The sequence below is a fragment of the Dendrobates tinctorius genome, unplaced genomic scaffold (assembly GCF_039654945.1).
Source record: "Dendrobates tinctorius isolate UK_male_01 unplaced genomic scaffold, ASM3965494v1 ptg000063l, whole genome shotgun sequence".
NCBI classification, from domain to species: Eukaryota; Metazoa; Chordata; class Amphibia; order Anura; family Dendrobatidae; genus Dendrobates; species Dendrobates tinctorius.
The window spans coordinates 12,989,427-13,010,824 of record NW_027361731.1 but is presented as its reverse complement, the minus strand read 5'-3'; the positions used below and the strand labels follow the sequence as shown (position 1 = coordinate 13,010,824).

At 40.8% G+C, this 21,398-nt stretch overlaps 3 protein-coding genes across 8 annotated transcripts in view; all 3 read left to right on the top strand.

The window, feature by feature from the left end:
• LOC141094189 (uncharacterized) overlaps positions 1-21,398 on the top strand; it is a 402,263-nt gene that overhangs the window by 28,070 nt on the left and 352,795 nt on the right. The window lies entirely within an intron of this gene.
• Positions 1-21,398, top strand: part of LOC141094238 (uncharacterized) — a 172,400-nt gene that overhangs the window by 15,235 nt on the left and 135,767 nt on the right. The gene's annotated exons all lie outside the window — the stretch shown is intronic.
• Positions 11,138-20,544, top strand: LOC141094338 (uncharacterized). Of its 2 annotated transcripts, none has more exons than XM_073580175.1 (2): positions 11,138-12,365; positions 19,553-20,544. In XM_073580175.1, the coding sequence occupies exon 2, from the start codon at positions 19,643-19,645 to the stop codon at positions 20,486-20,488; it is 846 nt and encodes a 281-aa protein (XP_073436276.1). In that variant the 5' UTR covers positions 11,138-12,365; positions 19,553-19,642; the 3' UTR covers positions 20,489-20,544. The 2 variants fall into 2 exon arrangements, with proteins under 2 accessions (XP_073436276.1, XP_073436277.1); XM_073580176.1 differs by having other exon boundaries at positions 19,550-20,544.

Below are 21,398 nucleotides of genomic sequence, written 5' to 3'. Positions count from 1 at the left end.
TATTGACATATCTCTTCGAGCCCTTGCTCCAAGTTTCGTAGGTGCACCTCTACATGGCGAAAACTGTCAACTCGCTCTTACCAAGTGTCCATCTCCTGGGTCAGTTTGTTAACTTGACCCTCTAGCCGTCAGGTGATGGCGGTCAAATTGGAAATCTTCTACAAGGATGCTGTTTGTTCAGCCCCTTTCCGGCTTTTACCCCTCCGGCAACGGGAGGACGTTTGGCCACTTAGCCCTGAGTCAGTCTTACTGCACTCCCTGTCACTGTCGTCACCTTCATAATTGGAGCCACCACCCCCTGATCGGTCATCCAGTACGCAGCAGTCCTCATTTCTACTGATGTTGGACCCCACTCCCGGAGCTTTCCCGCCTTCAACTGTCACACATTCTGGTTTGTCTACCAGCGTCAACCTGTCTTCACCTTGTGGAGCACTGTCATTATCATTCACACTGTGGTACCCGTCAGGTGACGTCATGTCCGTACGTTGGGCAGACTCACCCTTCCCTCTGGTCACCCCAATGTCTGACCCGTCAATTTTAGGAGGCGTTACCCCCAGGGCTGTGGAGTCGGAGTCGTGGAGTCGGAGTTAGTTTTGGTAGGAGTCGGTAGAAATGTACCGACTCCAGCTTTAAAAAAAAATGTATTAATATTTCAGAATTGAACTTTCATATGAATTTTATAAATGTTACTCAAATATATATGTTCTATCAAACTATGAACAACAGTGATAAGCAGTTCTGCTGGAGATGGACATTTCTTACTTCTTGTGTGTCACTGTTCTCCACTGCCCTTATCTAATCTTATACTTGGTTAACCTCATGCTGCCCCAACCCCCCTACTTACAATGTATGAAACTGAAAGTGAAAATGTGTTGCAAATTCTTAGTAGTAAAGCTCCTCCTCTAGACTAGATCATACTAGGTGTGCGTCTTCCAAGCATCTCACAGCTGCCTGCTACTCAGAAGAGGAAGACTGTAAGAAGTATTATCCTTTCAACAAACTTTGCATCAGTTAACTGTGAGTACATGAGGAATAATAACAGTATTACTGACCACTATATCAGTTGTACGACCTGGCAATAATTTTGTACAATTGTTTTTAGGAAAAACAATTGTCATTTGGATTGTGAATGCAGAATTAAAAACCTGAGAATGTCAAAGAAGCATCACATTAAATCAGCTGTATTTGAACATTTCACCATCACTCAAGATAGAAAACATTATGTCTGTCAGTGTATGACAAATGATCCAGATGAAAACAAATGCTGTGAAGCCAAGATGAGTGCATATTCAGGCAAAGATAAAAATGCTCCTACCAGAGCTTCTAATCTAAAGAGACATTTACAGCGCTTTCATCCAGAAGTACTGAAAGCAGTGGATGAGAAAGACTGCATCCAAACAAATGAACCAGTGCCCAGCTCTTCCAGCCAAACAAAGGAGCAGAGAACTTTGCAGCCATCAGTTGTAAGATATTTTGTCAGTGACAAAGTTACTGTGACAATGACAGTAGATACATTTAAAAAACAGATCATAGAGCTTGTTGTAAAGGATAGTGTGCCTATTTCATTATTTTCACGACCAGCTTTTATGTGTCTGAATGGGGAAATGGCCCGCAAGCTTGGTGTTTCTCTGGAGAGAGAGAGTATTAGAAAATTAGTAATCGAAGAAGCTTTTAAACAAAAGGAAGAACTTAAAAAAACTCTCAAGGGACGCTTTCTGTTTCTTAAAATGGATGCCTGCACACGTCACAGAGTGAACTATTTTGCCATCAATGTCCGATTTGTTTGTGACAAAAATGAAATAGTTACTAAGACATTGGCAGTAAAAGACACCAAAGCTCATCACACCAGTGAGTTTCTCCAGGTCTTGGTGGAAAAGGTTCTGCAAGACTATGAACTTAAAGTTGTCGTAACTGACAATGCTTCAAATATGGTAAGTACTATTAAGCTAATGAATGAGAGTAATGATGGTGACCAGCAGCTAGAAGAACATTCTGGGTCCACAGACACAGAAATGTTTGAAATAGAGGAACACAGTATTGTAACTGAGGAGCAAACTGAAGTTGCTTCAGATGAACAGCAACAAGATAGTTTAGATGATCTTGTTGAAACTGTGTCAATATGTTCTTTCATTCATCACATGCACTGTGTTGTGCATACGCTACAGCTGGCTATAAGAGACAGTCTGCAAGAAGGACATGCTGCACTGATTGGCAAGGTGAGAAAATTGGCTACTGTTGCCAGAACCCCTAAAGTTGACTCAATTTTGAAGAGACGTGCTGGAAAAGGGGCAATTATTGATCAAGCCACACGATGGGGCAGTACTTAATGATTCAGCGCTTGGTTGAACTGAAAACCTTTCTTGTAGACATGGCTAACCCTCAACTGACGCCAAATGAAAGTCAGTGGAATCAGGTGACTGAGCTGGAAAAATTGCTAGAGCACCCATTTACAGTGACAAAAAAATTACAAGCAGAGGACTTAACTCCAGGTATTTTCTTAAAGGAGTGGAAGAACCTGATGTTTCGCCTGTCCCAAAGAGGAGGGTTAATTGCAAGTGGCATTGCTACATCAATGAAACGGAGAGAGGAGCTACTATTACAAAATAACATTCTTTTGGCAGCTGTTTATGTAGACCCAATGCATCGGATTCTTCTAGATGATCAACAGCTAAGTAAAGGAAAAGAAGCTCTGTTTGAAATAGCAGTAAGGATGAAAGGGTTGCAGAACAGTCAGGAGGAACAAGAAGAATTTGGTCGTCCTGCCACATCTTCACCCTTATCAACTGATGAAGAATTTAATTTCGAAAAATATTTGGATCACAAGGACCGTGCAAAGCGTTTCCGCATAGAAGAGTCATCCCCATCAAGGAACACAGCCCGTACATTTCAGCAGAATTTTTCATGTGCACTAAAAGAAATTGAGAAATTTGACCGTTCATCAAAAATAACAGTGCAACAAGCGATTCCTCTGTATCCTGACATTGTCAGAGATGTTGCCCGAGTGGTTACTGCTTTGCCACCAACACAAGTTAGTGTAGAGAGGTTGTTCTCTGCTCTCAAAATAATTAGATCAGATTTGAGGGCATCCATGAAGGAGGATCTGACAGAGGCAATACTTTTTCTGAGGACAAATTTATAGATCTCTTCTTAACTGCATAAAAGTGTTTATTGCATATTTACTTACAGTTTAGAAAAGTTTATAAAAGTTATTTGCTATATTCTAATTGTATTCTAATAAATGTAGTTTTTGCTCTAAGTGGTCTGATTACTTATATGATGGTGAGAAACTGAATAAGCACGATGTTTAATATTTTACAACAGTAAATTTGTTATGAATTGGCCATTTATGAAGGAGTCGGAGTCGGAGCCTGATAAAATCCAGGAGTCGGAGTCGCAACTGTGGCTTACCGACTCCACAGCCCTGGTTACCGCCTTAAGATATGCAACCCCCTCAGCCAAGAGCCCTCCTTCCTCCTGCTGTAGAGCCGCTCCCCTCTCCCACAAGTTAGAGAACAGCTCAGAGTCCTGGCCTATGACTACCGGAGAACATAAATTCGGGACTATAGCGACATTCTGTCCGGTACTGTCCCAGATAGTATCAAGGATCACCCTGGCCACTGGATAGTCCCTAGTGCTCCCATGAACGCAAGTGACCCCGACCTTCCTATTGGGTATTACAAATCCCTGGGGTGCCACCCTCACTAGAGTCCCAGGGGTCCCAGAATCGACCAGTCCATACATTTCCTCGTTCACCTGCAGGGCACATCCCCATAGCCTCTAGCAGGGTGGGTAGTTCACCAGGCAGACTGGACACCTATAGTACATTTGCCGCTGGCAACAGTTCGTCTGCACCACCCCTTTCACATCGGGATGCTCCTCCCCCTTTTGGGCCATTATCCCCTTTTGGGACTTTGCCTCCCTCTGGGACGCCACCCCTTTTTGGGACACCGCCCCCTTTCGGGATTTCCCAATGTCCCCATCTACAGGCCTCCTTAGACCAGAGTTCACATGGTAGTTTGTCTTTTGGGCTTGTACCGGCCACTTAAGAAGACAAATGCTCTGATATCCTCTTACGACACAACACCAGCTCCTGCTGTAGCCGCAAATCACCGGCACCTCCGTCTGCCACTCACAAACAGCTGCTGGCGTCACTGCAGCTCCTGCTGTGCCGTATTGGTGGACCAGCAGATCCACAGCAATCTTCGTAACCCTGCCGAGTTACAGCCAGCCGCTTGTCACCTTCGTAACCCCGCCGAGTTACAGCTAGACGCTTGTCACCTTCGTGACCCCACTGAGCCACCGCAAGCTGACTTGAGAGGGAGAAACAAAAAACAACACAAAAAACACGTGGCCTGTCCGTGTGCTATTCAGGACGTCCGTCCCCACTTTGGAACCGTCCAACACACAGGCCTCACCTGGTGCTATTCAGGGATCAAACCTTCCTCCTAGGGTTTCCCAACACACCGGCCACCAGGTCCAGGGCCTCAGCGCGTGTTATTCAGGATGTCCGTCTCCACCTGAGACCGTTCAACACTGAAGCCTCACCGGGTGCTATTCAGGGATCCAGCCCTCCTCCCAGGGTTCCCCAACACACCGGTCACCATGTTCAGGGCCTCAGCGGGTGCTATTCAGGACGTTCGTTTCCTTCTGAGACTGTCCAACACTCACGCCTCACCAGGCCCAAAGTCGTAGCACGTGCTCCAGGGATCTGATTCTTCTCCTAGAATTTCCCAACACTGACCCTCCAGGACCTTGCGCCCTGAACCTTGCAGGTACACACTCTTTCTCACTGACCCCGGTCAGTACAACACGGACTCCTGTCCATTACCTGCTGGTGTCGGCCACACAGGTTCCCGGGTACCTCTTATCCACAGAGGCACCCTATAGCGACTTCTCAAAGTCTTTCTCTGACACGGTCAGCATACCACAGACTCCTGTCTGTTACCTGGCTCAGAGTCGCCAGCACTGCAACATGTGCTTCTTGAAACCGTTGCCCCTAGCAACCGATTTCACTGTACATGGAGACTTTGGGATCAGATCATTTCTTTCTGTGGTGTTTGTGGATACAAAAAATCTTTTCTAAAAGCCTCAAACTTCTGTGTGTGAATCCATACCTCCCAACTTTTGAAGAAGGGAAAGAGGGATGCTGCAAATTTTAGGCCACGCCCCTGACCACACCCATTTCACGACTAGTCACACCCATGTCCACGCCCAGTCGCACCCATTTAGCACTGCTGATCACACTGACTGCTATTAGGGGCATAGTGGCTGGTACTGTGGGCACACTAACTGGTACTAAGGAAAAGAAAGAAAACCGAGAGAGAGAAAAAAGAAAATAGAGAGAGAAAGAAAGGAGAGCGAGAGAGAAATAAAAACAGAGAGAGAAATAAGAAAGAACAGAGAAAGAAAGAGGGTGGGGAAAAAAAAGAACAGAGAGCGAAAAAAAGAACAGAGAACGAAAGGCGAAAGAAAGAACAGAGAAAAATAAAGAGGGGGAACAGAGAAAAAGAGAGAGAACACAGAGAAAAAAGCAGGGACAGAAAAAAAGAACAGCGAAAGAAAGAGGGGAAAACAGAGAAGGACGGGACAGAAAAAAGAACAGAGGGAGAGCGAAAGAGAGAATAGAGAGAGAAAGATAAAAAAAAAAGAGAGAGGGGGAAAGAAAGAACAGAGCGATAGAAAGAGAGGGGAAGAAGAACAGAGAGGAAAAAAATGAAAGAGCGGAAAGAAGAGAGAGAACACAGAGAATGAGAAAGAATAGAGGGAGAGAAAGTACAGAGAGAAAGAGAGAGAGGAAAGACAGAAAAAGAAAGGGGAAAGAAAGAACAGAGAGGGAAAGAAAAAAGAAAGATTAGAGAGAGAAAGAACAGAGAAAAAGAGAGGGAAAGACAGAACAGAGAATGAGAAAGAACAGAGAAATAAAGAAACACAGAGAGAAAGATTCTATAAAGATATTATAGCTGCCCGACTCCCATTGAAGTGCCCACCTGAGCCTCCTGCTGCAGGACATATCATGATCTGCTCACATGGCCGGCATCCCTGATTCCAAGGTGATCCTGCTGTCCGCGCTGTCAGAGGAGGACACGGTGATGGATCTGAAGCATTCCTGGTTCCGTCACAATCTCCTCATGAAATTACTTCATTTCCAATCAGCTTCCAGCACATCACTTCCGGTGGAACGTCATGTGCGAGCTTTAAAGTGCTCCTTGGGGATCCGCCATGTACTCCTGTGTCCGTGGGAAAGGCCCACTTTGTATGCCTCGTACACACTTGGCTCCACTCCGTACATCCAGTACACATATGGCTCCACTCCTCATACACACGTGGCTCCGTTACGTACACCGAGTACACACACGACTCCACCCAGTACACCTCGTACACGCGCGGCTCCGCTCCGTACACATGCGACTCTGCTCCGTACTCCCCGTACACACGCGGCTCCGCTCCGTATGCCCCATACACGCGCTGTTCCCCTCGGTACACCTTGTACACATGCGGCTCCATTCTGCACACCTCGTACACATGCGGCGCCGCTCCCCACACCTTGTACACACGTGGCTCTGTACACCTTGTAGACACCCAGCTCTGCTCTGTACACCTCATACATACGGGGCTCCGCTCTGTACACCTCGTATACACATGGCTCTGCTCCTACACCTCGTACACACACAGCTCTTCTCCGTACACCTCGTACACACGGCTCTGCTCCATCCACACTGTAAACCTCTCCTGACCCCACACAGGAACTTTACCTCATCCAGTATGACAACCAGCACAGCAGACCAGACTCCTGCAGAGTGCAGACAGACATGGAGGCAGACACAGCCCCTGATCATGTGATTCCTGACTCCTCCCCTCACAGGTCCTGTGCGCACAGACAGAACACACACAGCCCAGCCACATAGACAAGGAGGGCCCTGATCATGTGACCCCTGACTCCTCCCCTCTCACAGGTCCTCTGCGCACAGACTGAACACACACAGCCCAGCCACATCATTGCATGCGGTGCGTCTATCTGGGACGGCGAGCATGGCGTCGGTGGATGGGGGGGCGTGATGTGGCGGCTCAGTGCAATGCGGGAAAAATACCGTGCTGGGCGGGACAAGGAGGGGGGTGTCAAAAACGGGACTGTCCCGCTGGAATCGGGACACTTGGGAGCTGTGGTGAATCAGACCTGAGATCTAACGTGATAGAAGATTACAGTGCGGGGAAGACGGGAAACCTTCATATAGACGGCCGGTGGGGATGGAGTCAGTGACGGACTCTGGACAAATATGTGTCTAGAGCCGTAGTAGAAGATGAAGATGTCGTCCTCATCATGAAGGAGTTATTTCTCCTGTCACGTGTAATGAATATCTCCTGCAGTATTGCTAATGCCGATTCCAGTGTCGGTAAATGAGACGAGAATTAGCGTTATGGAAGATGAGTCTATGAGAAATGTATTCAGCTGCCGACTCCGAGGAGAAACTGCTTGTTGTCTGTGGCCTAAATATATAGGTTTTATTAGTAGATGTAAAGAAAACTAAATACTGTAAAATAATAAATCTCCTCATATGTTTCCCTTATTATCTCCAGTAATTGTATTATTACACAGGATTTTTATGATGTTACATCGGCTCATCTTCTCATTCAGGTCTCTACAATATCGGATCCTCTCAGTGAAGATCTTCTACATAAGAGAATTTTCCTGATTTACCCATCAAGATGGATATGGACAGAGACAAGATGGCGGAGAGGATATTACACCTCACCCTAGAGATCCTCTTCCGGCTTACAGGAGAGGTGAGAGATTCTGATGACGTCACATTACATCATTCTTATCTATGGGAATAACGGACAGAACTGGAGAGGTGAGGACTCTGGAAATGTCTGTAGTGAGATTTATTAATGTGTCTCTCCATAACCAGGATTACACAGTAGTGAAGAAGACCCCTAGTGAGCGCTGTCAGGACCCTGTGTCTGAGGGATGGGGAAGAACCCTGAGCCCAATCACGGGGCCTCCACTTCACCCCCTGATATGAGGACATCAATGACCAGAAGATCCTAGAACTCATCTACAAGATGATTGAGCTGCTGACTGGAGAGGTGACACTGCTGGGAATGCTGGGACATTATACAGTAATGCTATGAAGGGATCGGGGGGATGACGGTATCATTGTATGTGTCAGGTTCCTATAAGGTGTCAGGATGTCGCCGTCTATTTCTCCATAGAGGAGTGGGAGTATTTAGAAGGACACAAAGATCTGTACAAGGACGTCATGATGGAGGTTCCCCAGCCCCTCACATCACCAGGTAATAGACAGGACTAAATACACACGGCCTATAATTATCTGTATGTAAAGAATGGATTCAGTCCCTGTATGTGTTTCCTCCAGATCTATCCAGTAAGAGGACAACACCAGAGAGATGTCCCCGTCCTCTTCTTCCACAGGACTGTAAACCAGAACATCCCAATGTTCCTCAGGATCATCAGGTAGATGGAGAGAAGGTGTCATGAGATCTCCCCTATGATGTGTAGACGGCTGTGAAGGTCTTGTGCTCAGTCTTATTTTATCCACCAGTTTTATACTTGTGTAATGAGAATGGTGGAGATGGCAGGATTAGAGCTGATCATAGATGGGACTTTTCCATCTGTCTGTGACTTTTACAATATTTATTTCAGGGTGAAGATCTGACCCATATTAATACTACAGAGACATATGTGAGGGGTGATGAGCCGTGTAAAGAGGAGATTCCTACTTATGACTACCCAGGTGAGTAGTAATCACTAAATACAGAGAAGTCACAGATTCTTCTCACAGGAAAGATATGTGTCTTTGTACCATGTTCGCTACTAGATAGAAATATATTACCATGATCACCATTTTGCCTCTAGACCACAACATTCTTCTCCTCCAAAAACTGTTCAAATGACTTTGGGCATTGAAAACCCTTTTCTATAGAACTTACCACCTGGAGGATCCATCTAACCCCTGGGATTAGAAGACGCTGACCGTTACCTGCCCAGCTCTGTAAATTACAAAGCCAAATGACAGTGTATAATGTGCTGACAAGTTACAAAATCACTTGAAGAAAAGTATTATGATGGGCCTGTAAGAGAAAGCGGAGGGTAATGATGCTGTTGGCTTCCTAGATCCCTGAGATCTTATTGGATGAATCTCCCTTCTCTCCCTTCTGTGCTGCTGAATGTGCTCATATGGTCCCTACAAGACCAGGTCCAGTCTTTCTGGCCAAACTTCACTTTTATGATCGATAAGATTAAATGTACAGTGAGTCCAAGTGTGAATTTCTGTACAATAGCAACAGAGTTTCCCTTTATCCTGACTTTTCAATTTGTATTAAAGCTAGCTAATTTCAAGGACAATTGTGATAATCTACAGGACAAACATTACACCTGTGCCATGATTTATCTCTAATCTGTGTGTGGCTGATGGCTGTAATATACAGTTAAGGTACTGTCACACTTAGCGATGTACCAGCGATCCCAACCAGCGATATGACGCGGTCAGGATCGCTGGTACATCGCTAAGTGGTCGCTAGTGAGCTGCCACACAGGCAGATCTCACCAGCGACATCGCTGGGGACGGGGGTCGCTACTTACCTGTCAGACGAGGCGATCCTGCGTCCTCCCGCCCGGCTCCACCCTCGTCTCCACAGCAGGAAGCTGACGACGAGAAATGGTCCAGGACGTTCTCGCGCGATCAGCGATAACCAGCGGGGGAGCGGTCGTAGGTAAGTATCAGATACATCGATATCGCTAGCAATATCGCTATAACGTCACAAGTTATAGCGATAATGCTAGCGATATCGCTTAGTGTGACAGTACCTTTACAGTGCCTTAGGAAACTATTCGGCTCCCTGGAACTTTTCAACCTTTTCCCACATATCATTCTTCAAACATAAAGATACCAAATGTAAATTTTTGGTGAAGAATCAACAAGTGAGACACAATTGTGAAGTTGAACAAAATGTATTGGTTATTTTAAATTTTTGTGGGAATTCAAAAACTGAAAAGTGGGGCGTGCAATATTATTCGGCCCCTTTACTTTCAGTGCAGCAAACTCACTCCAGAAGTTCATTGTGGATCTCTGAATGATTCAATGTTGTCCTAAATGACTAATGATAAATATAATCCACCTGTGTGTAATCAAGTCTCCGTATAAATGCACCTTCTCTGTGATAGTCTCAGGGTTCTGTTTGAAGCACAGAGAGCATCGTGAAGACCAAGGAACACAACAGGCAGGTCCGTGATACTGTTGTGGAGAAGTTTAAATATGAATTTGGATACAAAACTATTTCCAAAGCTTTAAACATCCCAAGGAGCACTGTGCAAGCGATCATATTGAAATGGAAGGAGTATCATACCACTGCAAATCTACCAAGACCCGGCCGTCCCTCTAAACTTTCATCTCCAATAAGGAGAAGACAGATCAGAGATGCAGCCAAGAGGCCCATGATCACTCTGGATGAACTGCAGAAATCTACAGCTGAGGTGGGACAGTCTGTCCAGAGAACAACAATCAGTCGTACACTGCACCAATCTGGCCTTTATGGAAGAGTGGCGAGAAAGCCATTTCTCAAAGATATCCATAAAAAGGGTCATTTCAAGTTTGCAACAAGCCACCTGGGAGACACAACAAACATGTGGAAGAAGGTGCTCTGGTCAGATGAAACCAAAATCAAACTTCTTGGCAACAATGCCAAACAATATGTTTGGTGTAAAAGCAACACAGCACATTGAGAATCTGTGGAAAGAGCTGAAAACTGCTGTTCACAAACGATCTCCATCAAACCTCACTGAGCTCGAGCTGTTTGCCAAGGAAGAATGGGCAAGAATTTCAGTCTCTCGATGAACAAAACTGATAGAGACATACCCCAAGCGACTTGCAGCTGTAATCGCAGCAAAAGGTGGCGCAACAAAGTATTAAGTTAAAGGGGCCGAATAATATTGCACGCCCCACTTTTCAGTTTTTGAATTTCCACAAAAATTTAAAATAACCAATAAATTTCGTTCAACTTCACAATTGTTTCCCACTTGTTGTTGATTCTTCACCAAAAATTTACATTTGGTATCTTTATGTTTGAAGCATGATATGTGGGAAAAGGTTGAAAAGTTCTAGGGGGCCGAATACTTTCACAAGGCACTGTATTCACGCCTGCAGGAGATGTGTTGGCATGGCTCGAGCCCTGGTTTCATGGATTCACTCCATGTCATAAATTACATTGTTTTCGATCCTAATAAATTCAGATTACTGCACAATATTTCCTGAAATGGGGAGCAATATTATTTTCTCTAATCTTCTGGTCAGGATACATAGTAGCTCCAATGGTCCACCATAAATGAGTGCAACTCCGGTTTACTGTTGGAGTTCTCCCCTCATACATACTTTGTTGTTGGGGATGTAACATAGAATAAAAAAGAAGTCATTTTTTTACCCATTCTGTATGATAGTTTGATTGTGATGGGATCGGCCTGCCTCACTTATGTGAGTCTGTAGTTTCCTGATAGTTTAAAAAAAAAAAAAAGCTCCATCGCCTCTTCCAAATGCCTAAGATCTAAATTTAAAGTGGACCTGTCAGCAGGATTGTGCACAGTAACCTACTGTTAAATATTAATAATCCGTTAATTTCTTATAAGACTCAGTTCTGTAGAATGCTTTAGCTTACATGACATAGGCTATTTTTAAGCTTGGCTCATGGTAGAAAGACAGCTCCATATATGTAGAGACCACGTGCTTTAGGAGACGTATATAATTCATGGCTAACTGTAGAGGTCGCTCTTCTTCTTCCCTCACCATCATGAGACACAGACGCAAGATGACATAACTCAACAGCTGGTATGTTACTTTATTACGAAGAAGCCGAACTGAGAGACAGACGCCATTTGCCATGTGAGTTCCCGGAGAGAAAGAAGAATACATGTTGCTTTTGCCATGTGAGATTTCAGAGTATGAACAATGGACAATATCTCTTTCACTTATTTTTATTCACCTGTTTTTCTGTAATAACCTTTCTTTGATGGAAGAATCCAAATAAACCACTATATTTTTATCTGGTAACTAGTCCTGAGTATTTTACAGGATTTGCATTATTTTACATTGGAGAGCCAGCCAGATCTGAATTTTTGTACTTTTTTGTGGATTTTCCCTCCACTTGCCCACAAGGGGGAATGGACTTTGCTAACGTCAAATCATATGTGCAAGTTATCGGGAATTCCACTACTTACAAGAATCACATAGAACCTAGAAGTAAGAAGTACCAGATAGATTGAGAAGTACTACAAGTGCCAAAAGTACCAGACGTAAGCCAGACGTGTAAAGACAGGAACCCAGCGTTGTCCATCAAAGGAGCTGAGACATTTCAAGGTAAGATAAAATGGATGTCATTAATTGTCTTGCTAAGCAGAGTAAATTGAAATTTAAGTCTGTAGACAATTCTAATTCAGAAGTTTTATGGTTAAGTTTATATGCCGAGTGTGAACTCGAGAATCAGAGGTTAGATTCTAAGTTTTTCAATAGAGAAAGAGAGAGATTAAAAAATATTCTACAGATGGTAGATATATTTCATAGATCTGTGTCAGAGAAATCCAAAAATGATTGTTGTGATGTTCTCGAGATTGGCTGTAAAGTTAGTGAGATTGACTGTAATCAAGTGTCTGTAGCAGCCATTGAAGGTGACCTTGCAGACGTGGAACAAGATGGAGAAGTAGGAGGAGACTTCAGAACTGACGTAGAGGACGTACAAGGGAAAGACGTACCACTAAAAATAGAAGACTCACAGGCCCAAATCCGAAGTAGCGTGAGGAAGAATTTGATAAAAATATGCCAAATAATTCCTGCTTATGACAACAAAATAGATGTTTGTAGAAACTCTGAGATTTATGAAAGTTGTACTGATAAATTTGATTTATCTAACGAGGAGAAGAATCAGTTGTTCAAAATGTGGATCCCTGTAAATTTTGCTAGGAGATTGTCTTTAAAGTTATCTGGTGAAACACATGAGAATTTAACTGATAAAGACAGATTAAAAATTCTCATTTTTTGTTCATCAAATGAAAATCATCCAGATATTGATATTCTTCAAAAATTAAGGATTGGTCGGAAGGAATGTATTTTTACGTTCATGTCCATATATGAACGTTTGTATAGAATGCGGAGTGAGAATGTCAAAACACAGTCCCTCATAAGGAGTTTTGTAAGCAAATTTTGGTTTCTAAATCCTGCATCACGTGTTATTGCGTCACAAAAAGATTCTTTGTTTGAATGTGCGCAATCCCTTGATTTTGCCAGAAAACACGAGAATCGTGAGAGGAAAGTAAATTGTGCTAATTTTGTAAAGACAGGCAGAGTAAAATCTTATCAGAAGCCTGTATTAGCAAAGCCTTCTAAAATGAGATTTCCCCAAAATCAAATCTACGAAGAAAGAAAAAGAAAATCACATGTTTGTTATAAGCCATATGGAATGATGCAAAAGAACACCGAAAAGACACAAATGGAATTAAGAAAAATGATGAGTTCTGATTTTCTTTCTGTAACCAAGATGGCCGAATTTAACAGACAGAAACAGGTGGTAAGTGACATCATGGCCTGTAAACTGAATACTCTGCTCCAAGAATCTATCAGCTTTAAAATGGCAAGAACCTTTCAGGATATTTTTTGCAGAGAAATAAGTATGGGTGTAGGAATTGGCTAGAAAAAGTAATATATATTGTGTAACAGTGTTATACAATTAGTGAGTTATATGTAATTATTTTATAGAGTATAATTCTGTAGTTCAATGGTTTGTGGATATATACATAGTCATACAGTATATATAGAGTGTTTGTAGAAGTAGAAATAGTAGAACTGTATTTTTTAATGAAAATTAAAATCTACATCAGTAATAATATTTAGAATATGAATATGATATTAACCTTATTTTTTATGTTTCCTTAGAATTTTCATTTCAAAGCAGGACTTAATCGAGAAAAATTCTCTTCCAAGGATTTATGCCTTTATTTACACAGGAAGTTGCAATATTGCATGATTTTATATATCTAACCCTTAAAAGGAAATAACTAATTGCTTTTTAAAATGTTCTGAGTGTGTGCTTTACTGCATGGTTTGAATGACAACCACAGCAGGGGAATTTGAACCTTGTTCTAATAATACAAGTATACCAGTATACTATGTCCCTGTTCCTTAGGAAAAGAATTTTAAAGGGGGTCTCAACTTTTGCAAAGCAATGGAATTTTTTTTCCAGGCCTAAATGTCAAGTATAGCTATACATATATTTATGTCATGTGTATTTGGGGAATATTCAAAGAAATATTAAGAGACTAAATTGAAATAGTTTACAATGCATTGATAATTAGGATAATTTGGGTTAAAATACGTGTATTCATCACACCTTCATATGTGAGGTATTTGGTTTAAACTTAATATGTGACACAGTCTGCGTGACAGTGACTGAGTGTATGAGCAGCTGCTGAGCGAGTGATGTGATACGTTTGTGAGGCCTCAGGATTCTGAATGAGGAAAGAAAAAAAAACCCCAAAAGCTTTTATCTTTAGGAGAAATATGCAGATCAGTTAAATTATTAGAATATTAGGATATATAATGAAATATTATCTATACAACATATATTTCTATAGTAATTATTATTTCTTGATTTAGTTAATTGTGGATAAGTGCAAAGTGCAATTGCACATCAAAATGGTTTATGCAAATTAATTTTTCCAAAGGATAATTTTATGATATTCAAATTAATTTTGATGGTTACACATCTTCAGACAAATAATGGTATAAGCAAGTATAAATTCACATAATTTATACATTAATTATTTTTAATTTTGGTTTTGATAAATGAATTATTTCATAGAACAATATTTTTTGGTATTAAGGGGGAAAATATGTTTTTGATCCTGACTACATCATCACATTTGATTAATACCTCTTCTTCACACATTTTAATAGGAAAAAATATTAATAAGGTACAATGGTATAAGTATTGGCTATAATAACAAGTATTATAAGGAATCATTTCTTTACATTAAGAGGAATTATATGCAAAGTTGCATAATTTGAATATTTTGATAACACAAGTTTATGACAATTATGAAATAATCCAGATCATGGAAATATTAAGGGTATATGTTACTGAAGACATAACTACTCTGCATCAACATAAAGGCCTTATTCTTATTTTTATTTTTATTCTTATTTTTCATTATTTTTAATTCTTTCACCAATATTTAGTAAAGTAATATCTACTGAGAATATTGCTTCATTAAATATAGCAATTATATGGTTCTATTACTAAGGAAAATGTTTCACTTCTGAGTTATATGCAACAATTCTTTTATTCATTCATTCGCTCACTCATATATTCTTATTTTGGTTCATGGCTTTACATTCCTACATATTATTAGTATAATGAATATATTCCTTATTAATAAAGATGATAACACTGGTTACATAAAACAGTGACACCTATGGGTTGGAAAAGGTAATTACACCTATGACATAAAAAAAATGTTCTATCACATGAAAAATGCGGATAATAATGTATTATCGTTTATTATTTCAAATATTGAAATCCATATATGGTACAAATTCTGATAATAATTATATGGATATTACTGATTGCTATGGTACGCTGTGATATTATGGGATAGGGAAATTACCAGATTTGGTATAGAATAGGGAATGAAGACTTCAAGCAAGATACTGAAAATATGTTAATAAAGACTTTTCACATTTCTAAACTTCATTGATTTTTATCAGTTGCAAGAAGAAGAATGCCACGATCCAGAAATCCCAGAAGGTAACAAAGCTATGATTACTGAGTAATAGACTGTGTTAATTACAAATGCAGTATCCACCACTGACAGTCACAAGTGCAGTATCCACCACTGACAGTCACAAGTGCAGTATCCACCACTGACAGTCACAAGTGCAGTATCCACCACCGACAGTCACAATTAAAGTGTCTAACCTGACAACCAGAGGACGATGATCCTATGATGCTGAGATGAACGGTGTTATCACGTTCTTATCAAGTTCCAGAGGTTTTCAATCACCTGTAAAGCTTCGATGAAAGCTGGTGAACAATGAAGGTAATTATCAGGAAGCTACAACCCTGACATATGTCCTGTGCATTAGGACAAGGACTGGTTATGGTGCTATGTTTAGCAAGGAAGAGTCATTTTAACCCTTGCTTTGCTGACCAAAGACGTCACACCTGTTCAAAGACCAGTACCGATGGAGGATTCCAGAATATCCAAGGCGAGCCAATATAAGCCCAGGTTTTTAAAGATGACACTGCACAGATATTAAAGCTGCATTTCATCTATAGACTTTGTTTCGTATTAACATTTGAATTTATGAACTTTGATTTGATATACAACACGATTTCTACAACATCTATATGCTATAAGAAAACTATTTTTAAAAGAACCAAGAAGAAGACAGAAGACATCAAAATGAAGACCAGATGACATCAGATGATGACTGGACCTGAGATGCTTCAATTTAGACTTAGGGAAGTATAATTATACATATTTTATATGAATATTGTTCCCGACTTACCATAACATAAATTCACATCAATTATGTCATTGAGTACTTATAACGGTAATCTGATATTATTATTATTATTATTATTATTAAATTATTTTGTCAAAGAAGAAGAAAAGAAGAAAGAAGATCTTGTTATATTTGAGGGTTCCAATTAATGTCTGTCTCCCTCAAAAGGGGGAATTGTTAAATATTAATAATCCGTTAATTTCTTATAAGACTCAGTTCTGTAGAATGCTTTAGCTTACATGACATAGGCTATTTTTAAGCTTGGCTCATGGTAGAAAGACAGCTCCATATATGTAGAGACCACGTGCTTTAGGAGACGTATATAATTCATGGCTAACTGTAGAGGTCGCTCTTCTTCTTCCCTCACCATCATGAGACACAGACGCAAGATGACATAACTCAACAGCTGGTATGTTACTTTATTACGAAGAAGCCGAACTGAGAGACAGACGCCATTTGCCATGTGAGTTCCCGGAGAGAAAGAAGAATACATGTTGCTTTTGCCATGTGAGATTTCAGAGTATGAACAATGGACAATATCTCTTTCACTTATTTTTATTCACCTGTTTTTCTGTAATAACCTTTCTTTGATGGAAGAATCCAAATAAACCACTATATTTTTATCTGGTAACTAGTCCTGAGTATTTTACAGGATTTGCATTATTTTACACCTACAGACACTGTCAGGTCGGCGCCGTTATACTGATTACAATGATACCTGGTGATGAAATAATAGTGTTGATATTATTGCTGATAATGCCTATAATGTTGAGGCTTAGAAAAAAAAATTACATCCAGCAAAATCACACCGGCAGCACCTGTCCAGTATCATCTATCTCTTACTTATAGATACTTATAGATGCTACTGTGCAGGCGCCGCCATCGCCGGTGACATTTTGCTGGATGTAGTTTTTTTTCTAAGCCTCACAATAGCCACAATATAGGCATTATCAACAATAATATCAGTGTTATTATATAAAAGTGGGGGGGCAGGTCAGTGAGGGATCAGTGACCTGTCATTAGCCAATACAGATGCAATCAGAGCACCACAAAGCCCCGCCCACAGCCCCGCCCCGAAACACGAGAATCTCATTAACTGAAAACTACAAATACAGATTAAACAACAACCACAAGACGGATTTCATCTCCAGGTATCATTGTAATCAGTATAGCGGCGCCGACCTGACAGTGTCTGTAGGTTACTGTGCACAATCCTGCTGACAGGTTCCCTTTAAGACATCTCAGCTCTGCACTATTATACACAGTTTTTTTTAAATGCCCAATATTTCTTCTTGAAACTCGTCTGACAAAAAATATTGGACCTTACGATAGTTTAGATTGTAAAGTCCCTGAGACCCATATGCTAATTACCCCAGAGAGGTTTCACCACTAGTTACTTATTTATTACTGATGAAGACTGTGGAGTTTGAGCATTTCAGTAGATGTTATTGTCTATAGTCACAGTTTTCGACTACAGTAGTTAGTGTCCAAAATACTCTGATTTAACCTCTTCCTGCAGCCAGTTTTGTGTTCTTAATCAGGCCCCATTTTTAAAATCTGACGTGTGCCACTTTATGTGGTGATAACTTTGGAATTATTCACAAAGGATAATAGAAAAGAAATGGATCTTACAGATTATTTTCCAACTTCACACAATACCCTATATCAAGTTGTACACTACTGTCTGGGCACATGGTAGTGTTCAGAAGGGAAAGAGCACCATTTAGCTATTTGAATGCAGGTCTAGCTGGAATAGTTTACAGACACAATGTATTGGGAGCACTGTTCGTGGTCACCTGGCAGCTGAAAAGATGTCCACCATGAACATGCTTGGCACTATCTTCTCTGCTTTCCATATCCCAAGGATTGTCTTGCCCATCGCCCTTTAACACCCTTACATGGATCTGGACTTACATTGGGACCCCTAGGCTTGGACTAAGGTGTTACCTGCTATTCTGTGGTGTTAGATGGCAAGAATAATAGTCAGGTAGCTGGATCAGAACCAGAAGGACAGAATACAGAATCAGAAGACACAAGAGTAGTCAGTAAACGGGCCACGGTCACAACAGGAGACAAATACACAAGCCGCGAGCTGAGCACAGAGGACTGAACCAGAGGAGAACAACTCTGTATCTGGCAGATTCCGGCCATATGCTTTGAGCTTTAGTAGGGTGTGGTACTTTCCAATTGGTTAAAGTAGGGAGCAGATTACTCCAGCTGGACCCCAGGAACAGATCCCAGATGAGATTGGACACACCATATGCAGAAGCCCTAATATAACTAAATGACAGAAAACCAGAACAGTCAAAATCCCCATAAAGCGATTCCATTTTATAAATTAATTTAATGAGGGTTATAATCTGTAGGAGGAGTGAATAATTTGACTCCACAGCCACTTTCCGGAAATAAACACGCAGTGGATGTTGAAGAGTGAAAATTACACATTTGCCATTTTATTACCAAACACATAGTGCCCAGATTGTGCTCCAGGAGACACACACGATAAAATGAGAAGAACCCACTTAATTTAATATTGCTAAATACAGGGATCCTAAATGTTGTTTGAGCACACTGCAAGACTCAGAAGTGAGAGTGGATTTTGCAGGATTGGTTTATAGAAACCTTGTTGCTTTTTCACAGCCTTTGACCCACTAATAGTGTGAGAACCTTTGTTTTTCCTTTGACAAATGATGTACCTGAGTGGGGAATTTTTTGTGAGATGAGAATTGGTATTATTTTCGCCTAATTAACATTGGTTTCTTTTTATTCAATATTTGGGAGGCAGAATGAACAAACAGGTGAACAACACGCACTACTGGTTAATCCCGTAAGGTTTTCTATTAGACTGTAAACTGTCATTGTGTTGCTAAATAATTAAATTTTTTACATAAACTATCCATAAAAATGGCAAGCTAAGTAGAAATGTTCAAAATTATAAAATTCAAGGATATTTTATTAAAAAGAAAATAATTGTTTTGTCTTAGCAGATGACTGTACCAGGAGATCAGAGGGGCAGCTGATATCTTCAGTTTTTAAATCTGATGATCTTGAGATCCTACAAGATACAGCTGAAGTGAATGCTATTACTCCAGATATACCATCATCCCTTCACAGCAAAGATCTGTCATCTGATCCTATGGAACAGGTCCCATCTTCTGATTCATTACCGACTACTAAGAACAATCAAAGTCACAAAGGAGATATTAAAAAACAAATTGCGCCCAAAGCAAAGAAGTCATTTTCATGTTCAGAATGTGGGAAATGTTTTACAAAGAAATCATATTTTATTACCCACCAGAGAATTCACACAGGAGAGAAGCCTTTTTCCTGTTCAGAATGTGGGAAATGTTTTAACCAGAAATCTGTTCTTGATAGCCACTGGAGAACTCACAGGGGAGAAGCTTTTTTTCTGTTCAGAATGTGGGAAATGTTTTAACCAGAAATGTGTTCTTAATAGCCACTTGAGAACTCATACAGGGGAGAAGCCTTTTTCCTGTTCAGAATGTGGGAAATGTTTTAACTTGAAATCAGCTCTTGTTAGACATCAGAGTGGTCACACAGGGGAGAAGCCTTTTTCCTGTTCAGAATGTGGGAAATGTTTTAACCTGAAATGGGATCTTGTTAAACACCAGAGAATTCACACAGGAGAGAAGCCTTTTTCCTGTTCAGAATGTGGGAAATGTTTTAACCTGAAATGGGATCTTGTTAAACAACAGAGAATTCACACAGGGGAGAAGCCTTTTTCCTGTTCAGAATGTGGGAAATGTTTTAACCGGAAACAGCATCTTGATAGCCACTGGAGAACTCATACAGGGGAGAAGCCTTTTTCCTGTTCAGAATGTGGGAAATGTTTTAACCGGAAAGCGCTTCTTGTTAGTCACCAGAGAACTCACACAGAGGAGAAGCCTTTTTCATTTTCTTAATGTGGGAAATATTTTACTTGGAAATCAACTGTTAATAAACATCAGAGATATCACAAGGGGAGAAGCCTTTTTATGTTCAGAATGTTGGAATTGTTTTAACCAAAATTGGATCGTCTTAAAGGGGTTGTCTTTTGTCATTCCTCATGTTTCCTGACAAAAGGATAAAGCTTAAACTTTATTAATTCCAAATGTAAAACTTTACCAATAATTCACCCCCTGAAGGTTAGTCAGAAGGTGACTAATAGAAAAAAACATATACCCCACGTTTCAGTATATAGGGTGAGGTGACGTATACACACTCACTCTCCAAGCCTCTCATTTCTATGGGTTTCATCATCCTCACCAAAGGCTCATCAAGAGACTATTTAATATAGACCTATATGCAAGTGAGACTAGACAAAAAAAAAACATGTATCGTGTTATTCTAAACAGTCAGAAAACTAGCCTTATATAGCAGATCGCAGACTTACAAAGTATATAGTTTGAAGTTTATAAGCCAGTCCAGTGGCAGTCAGTCAGGAATAGAAAGTATGTGAAAATACAGTATAATTATTGTGTTTTCTCCTATAGGGACTGCCCTAGTTTGGTATTGTAAGAGCTGTCAATTAGTAGTACGGACAAATTGTCCTAGACTAAACTTAGTTTTGAGAAGGCCCAATATATACCACTCAGGGAAAACTTACCTGCTTCAAGGATCATTACCAGCTTTTAACTAGTGGCCATACCGCAGTCTGTCAGAAGGTTAGTGCAATATCATTATAAAGACTAGGGATATGTGCAATCATAATGTCTGGGAGACAGGGCCGGTTTTAGTCAAAGTGGGGCCCTAGGTAGGGATGAGCGAGCATAATCGTAGGTGTTCGGTACTCGGCGAGTAATGAATTACTCACGGTACTTGGTACATAGCGAG

Excerpts from the sequence above, each read along its gene's own strand:
- LOC141094338 (XM_073580175.1), top strand. The coding sequence starts at position 19,643 with ATGCTATTACTCCAGATATACCATCATCCCTTCACAGCAAAGATCTGT.